The 12,263-nt window shown below is 54.4% G+C and overlaps 1 protein-coding gene across 1 annotated transcript; it reads left to right on the top strand.

Moving 5' to 3' along the window:
* The first annotated feature begins 4,720 nt into the window (after window positions 1-4,720).
* On the top strand, window positions 4,721-12,200 carry RRP7A (ribosomal RNA processing 7 homolog A). The gene is made up of 7 exons (XM_082635149.1): window positions 4,721-4,805; window positions 6,415-6,557; window positions 8,733-8,858; window positions 9,596-9,713; window positions 10,034-10,131; window positions 10,445-10,643; window positions 11,780-12,200. The coding sequence occupies exons 1-7, from the start codon at window positions 4,733-4,735 to the stop codon at window positions 11,863-11,865; spliced, it is 843 nt and encodes a 280-aa protein (XP_082491275.1). The 5' UTR covers window positions 4,721-4,732; the 3' UTR covers window positions 11,866-12,200.
* Window positions 12,201-12,263: the final 63 nt, after the last annotated feature.

Below are 12,263 nucleotides of genomic sequence, written 5' to 3'. Positions count from 1 at the left end.
TGAAAATAAGGAATATCTCCAGGCACAAAAATGAAGAATCTAGATATTAGAATGTTAAGTTAGCAGTGAAGCTATAGCTACCCTACAGGTATTTGTTGATACAAGGACTTAAATACTAGATTTCAAAGGCTAAAGAGGGAAGAGGAGACAAAGCTATCAGCCTACTCAAGGTGGAGTGTTGGAACTTAGAGCCATGCACTAAATTCCCTAGTGGTGTCTCCTGGGATCACCTACCAAATAAACTACTTGCGCCTGAATCCTTGTCCCAAGGTCTGCTTCTGGGAGAACCCACTCTAGAACAATTGGTACCAGAAGGGAGTCTAAGAAATAGATACTCAGAATTAGATTCTGGAGTTGGAAGACTCAACAGCTAGATGGCAACAAAGATCCAGTTGGTGACAGTAACTGGAATAGGTATTACGGTGGATTAAAGATAGCTGCAAATTATTTGACACTCTTCCCTTCAAGAGGTGGGGTCTATGCCCCTCCTGAATCTGAGTAGGCTCTGTAACTGTTTTGACCAGACATGACTCAGCCAGCTTCTGGCCCCAGACTTTGAAAGGTTGGCCACTTCCCCACTTCCTACCCCTGGAACACCCTCTGGCGGCCTTGAGCCACCACGTATGAAGACTCACTACTGAGATCATATATTGGGAAAGCCATGGGTAGGTGCTCTAGCTGACAGTCCCATGTGAGCCCAGCCTTCCAGCCATCCCTGCTAAGATGCCAGACATGTGTGAACCTGACTTGGCCCCTTCAGACCAGACCATATGCAAACTGAATACCACAGAGTGACCTCAGTCAATGCCATATGGAGCAAAGGAATCACCTGGCCCAAATCCTAACCCACAAAATCATGAGAGATAATAAAACAGCTATTGTTTTGAGCAGTTAAGTTGTGGGGAAATTTGTTATGCAGCAACAGCTAGCTGAAACTTGTTGTGATAACACTTGGCATGCTGAATCTCATAATTACTAAGACTCATCTCTTCTGCCCTGGGATGGGGCACACTGGGGAAGGGGGTACACTGGCTTAGGCAATGTCTCTAACATTTGAGATACATGGGGCAATGGTAATTTATATGGAAAGTGAACTTTATTATTAAGTGGCAATGATGTGCTGAGGGAGAAAATAACAGGCTCAGGACAGACATTTATCAATCCATGGCCCAGTGTGAAAGCCAGGAGGCTTCAATATCAGTGTTTAAAGACTCTTGTCTACTGCAGCCTGTACTGGTGAAGGCCCAGAACCTGCCTGAGAAGAGTGGAGTTCTGAAGCAGGCCAAAAAGATGACTCTGCTAAAGCCTGTGCTCCAGTCATGTGGTCACAGAAGGGAAGGAGTGGGACACTGAAACCTAGCATGGGGACATCTGGTAGATGGGCTTAAGGATCTTGAACCCCAGATTCCCATTAACCCCCTGAGCCAGTAGAAGTGGCCCATTCCCTCTTGCTTAAGAATAGCAGCCTCTTACCTGGAGACCATGCAAAGTACCCCCTGTGATGGTTAATTCTTTTTTTTTTTTTTCCCGTGAGGCTTGCGGGACCTCAGTTCCCTGACCTGGGACCAAACCTGGACCCCAGCAATGAAAGCCCAGAATCCCAACCACTAGGCCAGCAGGGAGCTCCCTGTGATCGTCAGTTCTGTCTGTCAGCTTGACAGGGATAAGGGAGCCCAGATAACTGGTAAACAAATTCTTTCTGAGTGTGTCTGTGAGGGTGTGTCCAGTAGAGATAAGCATTTGAATTGGTAGCCTGGATAAGACAAGGCCCTCACCAGTGTGGGTGGGCATCACCTAATCTGTTGGGGGCCCAAACAGAACAAAAAGGCAAAGGAAGGGTAAATTGGCTCCCTTTGCTTGAGCTGGGACATCCATCTTCTTCTGCCCTCAGACATCCGCGCTCCTGGTTCTCAGACCTCCACACACAGACTTAACCAAACTACCGGCTTTCCTGGTTCTCCAGCTTGCAGACAGCCGATCATGGAGCTTCTTGGCCTCCATAATCACATGAGCTATCTATCTATATATCTATCTATCTATCTATCTATCTATCTATCTATCTCTATATCCTACTGGTTCTGTTTCTCTGGAGAACCCTGACTAATACACCCCCTAAGGTAGAAGCCTTGAAGCAATGCTTTTCCTCCTCAAGATCTGCTCCCCTAAATTCCCTCTTTGCTTCTGGACCAATAATTATGATCGAGTCTTCCCACAGCCCAACTGGGGAAGTCCTGTCCCTGCCATGAGAGAATTGAGATGATTCCCCACACTGACTGCAGAAACTGGGCGAGATGTGCCAGCAGGAACAAGAACATGTCCAAGGTGGGTCTTGAGGGTTCTGGTGGGAAGAGAGCAGGATATTAGGTTGGGTGAGGGAGAGTTTACAGACATGGAGCCACTCCCCCGAGGCTCAGGATGTGATCTGGCAAGACCCCTGGAGCCAGTCTTGATATGCCACTGAGATGGCTCCTTGAAGTGTGGAAGAAATGGTGGCCCCACTAAATAAGAGGGAGGTAACAGAACGATCTTGACAGGGTATTGAGAAGGGACCAAAAGGCTCAGAGGTGGACGTAAGACCAGAGAACCCAGCTGGCTGCATGCTCAGAGGGCCCACAGGAGCTGCCTTCACTCAAGCACAAGGAATCCACGAGTGAGAAGCACTGACACCCCAGGGGGCTCGGGGGGCTGCCTCTGAGGCCAGAGGGGTACACAGTACCTTGGAGCTGGGCTCCCAGAGGTCAGTGGGGATGACAGGATTCCAGAGAGCAGAGGTGGTGTTGATGTAACTACCAGAACGGGAGCAAGGCCAAGCGGCGGCCAGGGAGCGTGGGCCTGCAGGGCTCTGTGCTGATGGCTTGCAGACCATGGTATTCCCAGGGACTACGGCAACCATGATATTTCTTGACTTTTATCATCAAAGAAAGATGGAAAACAAGTAAACGGGAGGCTAACGCCAGCTGCTAATGGAAAAATCTCAACCCCTCATCCAGTTTCCGGGCCCAAGTCAGTCCTCAGACCCAGAGGTCACTGATTGAAAGGGAGGCTGGGTCCCCTTGAGAAGAATGCTATAATGCCAGAGCAAACATTTGTAGTAGCAGTTCCACCAGGCCTTCCCCACAGGGACCCACAGCCACTTCCAAGAAGTGACTGTACACTGGGAGAAGGGGAATACTGGAAATTTCAAGGGGAGTTGGGTACATGGTCTGAGTGGGCCTTTGGTCATCAGATAACTAGAGTCCTTGGACTTCTCTCCTCTGTCTACATTCACTCCCTGGGTGATGGCACCCTCTCTCATGGCTTTCAATAACATCTGTACCTCACCAGCTCCCACATGTATTTCCCAAGTCAGACCTCTTCTGTGATCTTCAGTTTCATATCTCTCTGCCCACCTGACCTCTCCCCTGGGATGTCTAATGGGCATCTCAATGTGGTCTGCAGAGAAGTCCAGATCTGCCCACCCTTTCCTGCTCCAAGCCCCCCTCTACAGTCTTCCCATCTCAGTAAATGACAACACCATTCTTCTAGTTGCTCAGACACTGAAACCTGGCAGTAGTCCTGGATCTCTCTTATTTCTCACACTGCATACCCGATTGGTGAGCAAATCCCATTGGAATTATTCACAACATACCCAGAATCCAACTACTTCTCACCACCGTCACTACTACTTCCTTGGTGACCAAGCCATCATCTTTCCCCCAGATTATTGCGATGGTGTCCTAAACAACCCCGCTGCTGCCCTTGCCCCCCCCTCCACAGTCTAACTGTAACCCTCTCTGCTCAAAATCCCACAGTGGCCCCCATCACACTCAGAGTAACAGTTAAAGTGCTTCCAGTGGCCTACCTGATCCTACCTGACCCACCAAACCCCCTGCCCCCTGACAGATTCTTCCTCTGGCTCACTGTGCTCTCTGCTATTTCTCTACCACACCAGGTAGGCTCCAGCCTCAGGGGCCCTCGCCAGTTCCCTCTGCCCAGAATCTCTTCACCTGAACTCCCTGCTCCCCCACCTCCTTCAGTATTTTGTTCAAATGTGACTTCAATGAGGGCTTCGTCTTATTTAAAATGACAACACCTTCCCTCACCACACTCCCCGCACTTTGCACTGATGCGTGTGCTTTATGTGTTGCTTTTTTAGATGTTTACTGGTTTCTTTTTTATTATTATTATTTTTCAAATTATTTGTCTATTTTTGGCTGCGCCGGGTCTTCGTTGCGGCATGCGGGATCTTTAGTTGTGACATGCATGCGGGATCTAGTTCCCCGACCAGGGATTGAACCTGGGCCTGCTGCATTGGGGGCGCAGAGTTTTACTCACTGAACCACCAGAGAAGTCCCTGTGGTCATAGTTTCTTTCTCTCGTTAGAAAATAAACTCTGGGAAGGCTCTATTTTATTTCACCCCTGTATCTCTAGCGCTGAGGACAGTGCCAGGAGTATTCACTGCTATTTGTGGAATGGATTAATGAATGAACGGAAAGTAGAGGTCGCACCCGTGATTGGCCCAGCTCTACGCCATTTACCCCCACATTCACGCGCAGACTTTAATCCGAGCAAATGAAGGTAGCGCCCTGGGAGGACGGCGGGAGGGAGCGGGCGTGGGGGCGGGGAGTAGGGGCCGGGATAGGCGGGCCTGGAACCGAGGGGCGGGGCCCCGAGGCGGCGCCGTCGTCACGGAAACGGCTCCCTGAGCCGAACTACAACTCCCAGCGGCCCCCCCGCCTTCCGGTTGGCAAGATGGTGGCACGCAGGAGGAAGCGTGCGGCGCGGGACTCTGAGAAGGGGATTCTGAGCCCGCCGGGCTACTCAGGTGAGGGGCTGCGGGACGCGGGCCCGGGGGACGGCCAGGCTTCGTCGGGAGGAGGCTCGGGGTCGGCAGTGGCTCGGGGCCCCCAGGAGCAGCCACACAGTTGGACATGAGCCCCGGAAGGTTGTGAGGCCCGGAGCCCCCCAAGACCCACGCGGCGCCCTGTTTCCATCTGGCTCCACTCGCCCGGGACGAGCCTAGTTTGGGTAACGCTTCCCTTGAGTGAAGCCACCTCTGTCTACACTCTCCCAGGGCGAACCCGCGTCCGTCTACACTCTCCCCCTGAGGTGCGCCCATCCGCTTACCAGCTCCCCTTTGCAGTTCCCAGTCCAGCCCCCTCAGCGCTCCCCTGGCCTGTGCCCTCCGCACTGGTTCTCCTGCCTTCCGTTTTCCACCCAGGAGCCAGAATGTTCTTTCTAAAGTCAGATTTAAATCAGATCTTGCCTCACACGCCCATAATCACTGAACTCGCTCCAGTGGCTAAAGTTAGCACCTAAAACAAAATCCAGACTTCCCACCGTTGACCTGCGTGGCCCCGCATAGCCTGGCCCCAGCTAACCTACAGCTCTGTCTTTCTGTCCCCCTGAGGCAACAAGCTCTTTACACCCTCAGCGCTTTTGTACTTACTGGGTCTTCTTCCTCAGACAGCTCTGTGCTGTTACACGGCTTCCTGTCATTCTGGTCTAAGCTTTAATGTTTCTTCCTCAAAGAGCTGGTCCCGATCGATGGCCTGTCCTAAGGCTTCTGCCACCCATCACCCTGCACTACTTCACTCTGTGTTTCCTTCCTATTTGATACGACCTTGTTACATGCCTACTCGTTGTCCTTTTCTCCCTTCACCACGTGAGCTTCCTGAGTGCAGGGATTGCAGCTGTATCCTCACTGTGTTCTGAAGGAGGTGGTGAGAAAAGCAGAGCAGTCCTTAGCTTGATGAGGATTAAAGTTTATGGGAATGCCAGCTATGATCCTGATCATCGCACAAGGGACTTCCCTGGCGGTCCAGTGGTTAGCAGGGGGCACGGGTTCAATCCCTGGTCGGGGAACTGCATGCCATGGTGTGGCCAAAAAAAAAAAAAAAAAATCACACAAATAGAGACATAGAGACCGTGAGAGAAGGTAAGAAGGCACAGAGCAGGTGGATCTAACCTGGCATGTAAGGCTCTCCTGAGGAAGTGAAGTGAAAACCTGAAGAATGGGTGGAAGGACGAGGCTTGATGTTTCAGGAAGGGGAGAGCATGTGTGAGGCCCTGGCTTATTGGAGGAACAGAGAGGAGGCCAGAGGGTCCAGCATGTGGTGTGGAGCGGGGAGGGTGGGGTGAGAAGAGGCTGCAGAGGTGGCCACAGGAAGGATTTGGCCGTTTACCCCAAGAGCAGCGGAGTTTGAACTTCTCTCCTTTCGCATCCTGTTCACATTCTCTCTCCCGCAGGCTTGGGAGCCCTTTCTGGGCAGATTATCTGTTCACCCTCCCAGCCTGCATAAGACCCTACACAGCCCTTGCCTAGGGGAAGGGCTCAGTGAAGGATGGATGGACAGACAGACACACAGGACTAGAAAGGGACAGCCTGAACCTGACTTTCATGCTGTCCCTCCCCGCCCCCATTTTCCTTCCAGCCATTCCCATCAAATTCTCTGAAAAGCAGCAGTCTTCTCATTACCTCTATGTGAGAGAGCACAAAGTTCGAGAAGGCACCAAGTCTTCCTGGCCTCAGAAACGGACCCTTTTTGTCCTCAACGTGCCTCCATACTGCACAGAGGTAAACTGGTGTCTGGGAGGGAACCTGAGCCTGGGGCGGGGGCTCCAGGCAGAGCTGGGCTCCTATGGGCCCCCCACCAAGTCCTTAGTGGTGCAGTGGAAACAGCCAACTGAAGCCCTGAGGGGTGGTATCTGTAAGGCTGCCTCTCTTGTGACAGGAGATTGGCCTTTTAAAGGTGTGTTGTAAAAATTATAATTCTCTAGGGAACCCAGAGCTTTTTATGTGTTACCCAGAGTAGTTTGAGTTATGTGTTTTTTTCCCCTGATTATAAAATTGATACATGTCCATTGCAGGTACTGTTAATAATACAGCTGAAAGGTTCTGTTGCTTAAAGCGATCGATGCATAACTGTCTCAGTCTACCATAATTCCATACGAAGACAGAGACACATGTTCTCAAACATTTTTCTTGAGTATTGTGAAAGTTGTGCCAACTACTTGTGTGACCTCTGACAACATAATCATTGTCTTTTTTTAAAAAAATTGAGGGACGGGACTTCCCTGGTGGTCCAGTGGTTAAGACTCCATGCTCCCAATGCAGGGGGCCCAGGTTCGATCTCTGGTTGGGGAACTAGATCCCGCATGCCGCAACTAAGAATCTGCATGCCACAATGAAGATCCCTCGTGCCGCAGCTAAGACCCAGCACAGCCAAATAGATAAATGTTAAAAAAAATAAAAATCTGATACATGTCCATAGTAAAGAATAGGAAAAGTAGAAGAAAATAAAATTACCTCTGAGTCTACTATGCAGACATGTCTGTTAATTTTTTTTCACAAAAGCTGTTAAATTTAGCATTTCATTAATTTACAGAAGAGAAACTAAGGGAATTGCTGTATTTTCGATGTTTTTTTTTTTCAGAAAAGAAATACTAATTTCTAAAAGATTCCTCCACAGTTAAAGAGAAAAAGTAACAGTGAGAGGAAAGGGTGTCATTTTTAACCTTTACTGAAGACTAGTGTATGTATGGAGAAGGGCCTGGACCCAAGTGTAGCACTCACTACATTTCACAAACTGAGCAAACCTGTGTCATCAGTACCCAGGTCGAGAAACAGAACATCACCCGCACCCCCAGAAATCCCGTCATGCCCCTCCCCCCACCAAGGATAACCAGCATCCTGATTCCAACGGAGTAGATTTAACTCTTTCCGCCCCCCCAACCCCAGCTGTGCCTCGCAGCATGTGGGATCTTAGTTCCCCAACCAGGGATTGAACCCGTGCCCCCTTCAGTGGAAGCATTGAGCCCTAATTACTACACAGCTAGGGAATTCCCAGATTTAACTCTTTTTAAATGGCTGATTCAGGTAGTAAAACTTAGGTGATTGTCTTATAAAATCAGAGTACTCGGAATAAAAGTAAAAATGTCCCCACCTGTTCTTGTAATAATTTTTTTAAAAAGTTGAGAACCCACTCCTACTTTACGGATCATTCACTTTTTTTTTTTTAATTTATTTATTTTATTATTTACTTATCTTTGGCTGCGTTGGATCTTTGTTGCTGTGCGCAGGCTTTCTCTAGTTGTGGCGAGCAGGGGTTACTCTTCATTGCAGTGCACGGGCTTCTCATTGCGGTGGCTTCTCTTGTTGCGGAGCACGGGCTCTAGGCGCGCAGGCTTCAGTAGTTGTGGCATGTGGGCTCTAGAGCGCAGGCTCAGTAGTTGTGGTGCACAGGCTTAGTTGCTCCGTGGCACGTGAGATCTTCTTGGACCAGTGCTCGAACCCGTGTCCCCTGCATTGGCAGGCGGATTCTTAACCACTGCACCACCAGGGAAGTCCCGGATCATTCACTTTCAAACGGAGAAATCCCTTTCAGGAACAGACCAAGCGTACCCTGGGCACGTGCTTTTAGCAGGGTCCTGTCATAAAGCCAAAAAGCTTATACCTGAATTTTGTCTCACCTCTGTGTCCTCCCTCCCGAGTCCCCGGCCAGTGGACTTTTTACCCACAGCTTTGAACATGAAGATTCACAAGGCTGCTGTCTGGGGCCGTGGGGGGCCGGGGTTGTGACCTCTGTGTTGAGGAGGTGGTGGCTTGCCCAGGCCCTCTGTGCATGCCCCCAGGTTGGACTCTGAGACCTTCTGGGCCTTGGCAGTCCCCTGGCAGTGCTGCCCAGGGTGGAGGGAGGTTCCAGAAAGGCCTTGTAGCCGCTCATACTGTGCTTCTCTCTGGCCACGGCAGGAGTGCCTGTCCCGCCTCCTGTCCCCCTGCGGCCCTGTCCAGTCGGTGGAGTTACAGGAGAAGCCGGATCTTGTTGAGAGCCCAAAGGAGCCAAAGTCAAAGTTCTTTCACCCCAAGCCAGTTCCTGTAAGCCTCCACTACTGGGGTCTGCTTGAATGATGGTGTGGCTTGGGCTAGGGCAGTGTCCCCAGTGTGTAAGGGGAAGGTGGCGTCGGGGGTGGCAGTGGGACTTTCAAGCGTTCCCTGTGCTCAGGCTAGTCCTGGCCTGTGTGGTCTAGGAGGGCTGTCAGGTAAACAGCTTCCACTCCTTTCCCAGATTTGCCGTGTCCTTTAGCTTCCTGTCCGGCTCTTTCCATTGTCCTGGGTGAAAGCTCAGAGACATCTCTGCTCACTGCCCGAGGGGCCTCCCTGAGCCGCCCCCTGCGTCGCGCATTGAGGTCGATTCTTCCTTAGGCTTGGTGGCCTGGGCCTCGTTTCCCTGTGTGCCTTGAATCCACACCTCCTCCTGTTTAGTGGAGTTTGAACTAGTGAGCGCCCCATCTGTCTGTCCACTCCTGGCCCAGGGAGACACACTCTTCCCTGAGTCCCTCCCACACCTGGAACAAAGGCCCTGAGTGTCTCATCTCTCTCTGAAGAGGTGGGATCGGGTCATTTTTAGCAGAAGTTGCATAACTAGGAGTGTGGCCGCCCCACCCCTGGATTAGAACAACCTCCTGGTTACCTTCACGTTCAGGAACAGCCCAGTACATTTCCCCCGGCCCCACAACAAGTCAGGCTGAGGGCAGCGGGGAGCCCTTGGGCCAGGCCTGGGGTGGCTGGGAGGATGGGAAGGCTCCCAGCACTGACATCTCTCCTCCTCCCAGGGGTTCCAGGTGGCCTACGTGGTGTTCCAGAAGCCACGTGGGGTGTCAGCTGCCTTGGCCCTGAAGGGTCCTCTGCTGGTCTCGACAGAGAGTCACCCTGTGAAGAGTGGCATTCACAGTCAGTACCTCGGGTGCCAGCGGGCACCTCCTTCCTGGGCCCCGGGTCGGGGAGGGGAGCTTTGTGGGCTGGCGTCTGCCGTGTCCCCTCGCCCTCAGAGCAGGTGTGGGAGGCTTGAGCTTGGCACTCGGGGTGTGCACAGGTGAGGGCCCAGCTTGCCACCACTAGGTTCTTCCTCAAGCCCCGAACCCTGGCCCGCGAGTCTCCCTCCCTGCGGCCTGTTCGAGAAGATCTGAAGATCCCGCCTGGCCTGCCAGGTCCTGGGCTGGGCCCCGAGGGGTGGGCCTGGAATCCGTCTCTCTCACTCCCTCCTCCCTCAGAGTGGATCAGAGACTACGCAGACTCCGTGCCGGACCCCGAGGCCCTGAGGGTCGAGGTGGACGCGTTCATGGAGACATACGACGAGAAGCTGGCTGAGGTGGGGCTTCCGCATGGGCGGCTGGTGGAGGCCAGGCTCCTGTCTCTCTGCTGAGCCCTGGGCCTCCTGGCTGGGTAACATCTAGTCTCGGAATGGTCTCTAAGGAATGGACGGTCGAGGGTGGAGGAGGAGGCAGCGTTGGCACGTCTGCCTCCCGCCCTTCCCCCACACTCAGCCGCTCACACGGTGCCGGGTGCGGCTCCAGGGCGGTCCTGGGCACGGGAGGGAGAGCGGAGAGGAGGAGGTGAGGTGCCCCTGGGGCTGCAGGGCGGCTCCCAGGCACCTCCCCATCCCAGGGCCACGTTCTTTGCAGGAGGCGGCTAAGGCCAAGGAGGAGGAAGGGGTCCCTGACGAGGAGGGCTGGGTGAAGGTGACTCGCCGGGGCCGGCGGCCGGTGCTCCCGAGGACGGAGGCGGCCAGCCTGCGGGTGCTGGAGAGGGAGAAGCGGAAGCGTGCACGCAAGGAGCTGCTCAACTTCTACGCCTGGCAGCACCGCGAGACCAAGATGGAGCGTAAGGGCGCGCCCCAGGCCCCTGTCCTTCGGCCCCCTGCCCTGGGCGCCCGGGCTGTGGACGCAGTCTTGTGGCCGCTCTGCCAGCCCTGGCCAGAAACAGAGCTCCTGACGGCAGGCGCTAGGCCTGCGGGCGGGTGGGGCGTTCTTGGGCGCAGACTTCCTAACAGGCTCTGGGGTTAGGGTCCCAGCCTGGCAGCATCCCCGTGTCGTGGGCTCCCTGTTGCTCCCGAGGCAGCTGCAGGTGCCTCTGGGTATTGAGGCTGCACAGGCACCTGGGATGGAGGCCCCACCTCCAGGCCCGTCAGCCTCTGGCAAGGAGCCACATGCAGAGGGTGGCCACATGCAGAGGGAGCCCCTGACCACCTTTGGCTGCTCTTGGGGGCAATGATGCCGAGCTCGCGGCCTGGGCCACCTGGTCTCCTGCTGGCAGGACGGCTTCCCCGTGGACCCGGGAGAGGGTCCTGGCCTTGCACTGGGGAGGCCCTTGACCCCACTGCCCGGTCACACTGCGCCCTCACCTGCCTCACTGCTCCTGCCCACACCCTGCCCACCGCTCCTTCGTTCTGCACTCCTCTGGACCCGCCTGGCAGGGGCCTCCACCAGCCTCCCCTACCTTGGGCTCAAAACCCCACACCTGGCGCCCCGACCCGGTCACTCGGTGACCGGAGTTGCCACGTGAATTCTGTGGCAGTCTCGGGGTGGAGGCCCCTTACTTATTCCTGATGCGCGCCCCCGGCCTGATAGCTGCCGTGAGGAGGGGCTGGGAGAGGTGTCCCGGGGGTCTCGCAGCAGCCCCAGAACCTTCTTCCTTCACCTTGGGGGGCGTGTTGGAGGCGGGGTGGTAAGGGGGCAAGTGCCTTTTGGCTTTCTCTGCTTTCTCTTTGACCTGGTAAATTTTCCGTCTGAAACCTCAGGCATGCCTTCTGCTGCACTTCAGCCTCTGCCCTCCGACTGGGCTGCAGTCTGGTTCCGGTTCCCACCGCAGAGGCGACAGGGGGGCCGTGCTGAGCGCCCCCAGCAGGCAGTGGGGACTGAGGGAGGGGCTTCTGCCCTCGCGAGTGGGGGCAGTGGGGGCAGCTCCCGCCCGGCCTGTCTGATCCTGGCCCTGTTTCCTCTTCCCCCCTCTCGCCCCAGATCTCGCGCAGCTGCGCAAGAAGTTCCAGGAGGACAAGCAGAGGATCGAGCTGATGCGGGCCCAGCGCAAGTTCCGACCCTACTGAGCCTCACCCGCCCGTGGGCCCCGTGGAGAGGGGTGGTGACTGGGTGGCAATGCGTGGCCAGCGAGGACACAGGGCCTGCAACACTCATCTCAGTGGCCGTGCCCAGGCCGAGGGGCCACGCATCAGCCCCAGAGATCTGAGCCCACGTGATGTGGGGTGCAGGACAGTGTCACCCCTTGGTTCCTGTGCTTCGGCAGTCCTGGGGCCTGGCGCGAGGACTTGGGACTCCGGAAGCCACTGGCCCAGGAAGTGGCTCCTTCCCCGTCATGGGCTCTGTCCCCAGCCTATCTCTGGACTCTCCTCTCAGGGCTAAGTATCTGCTGTGTTCTCCCCTTCCTCCTAACAGAGAAGCCCCTGCGGGCAGTGAGACAGCCTCAAAAGCAGAAAGAATACAAGAG

The sequence above is a fragment of the Mesoplodon mirus genome (genome assembly GCF_964341445.2).
Source record: "Mesoplodon mirus genome assembly, chromosome: 11".
Classification (NCBI taxonomy): Eukaryota; Metazoa; Chordata; class Mammalia; order Artiodactyla; family Ziphiidae; genus Mesoplodon; species Mesoplodon mirus.
This window is presented reverse-complemented; position numbering and strand designations above follow the sequence as displayed.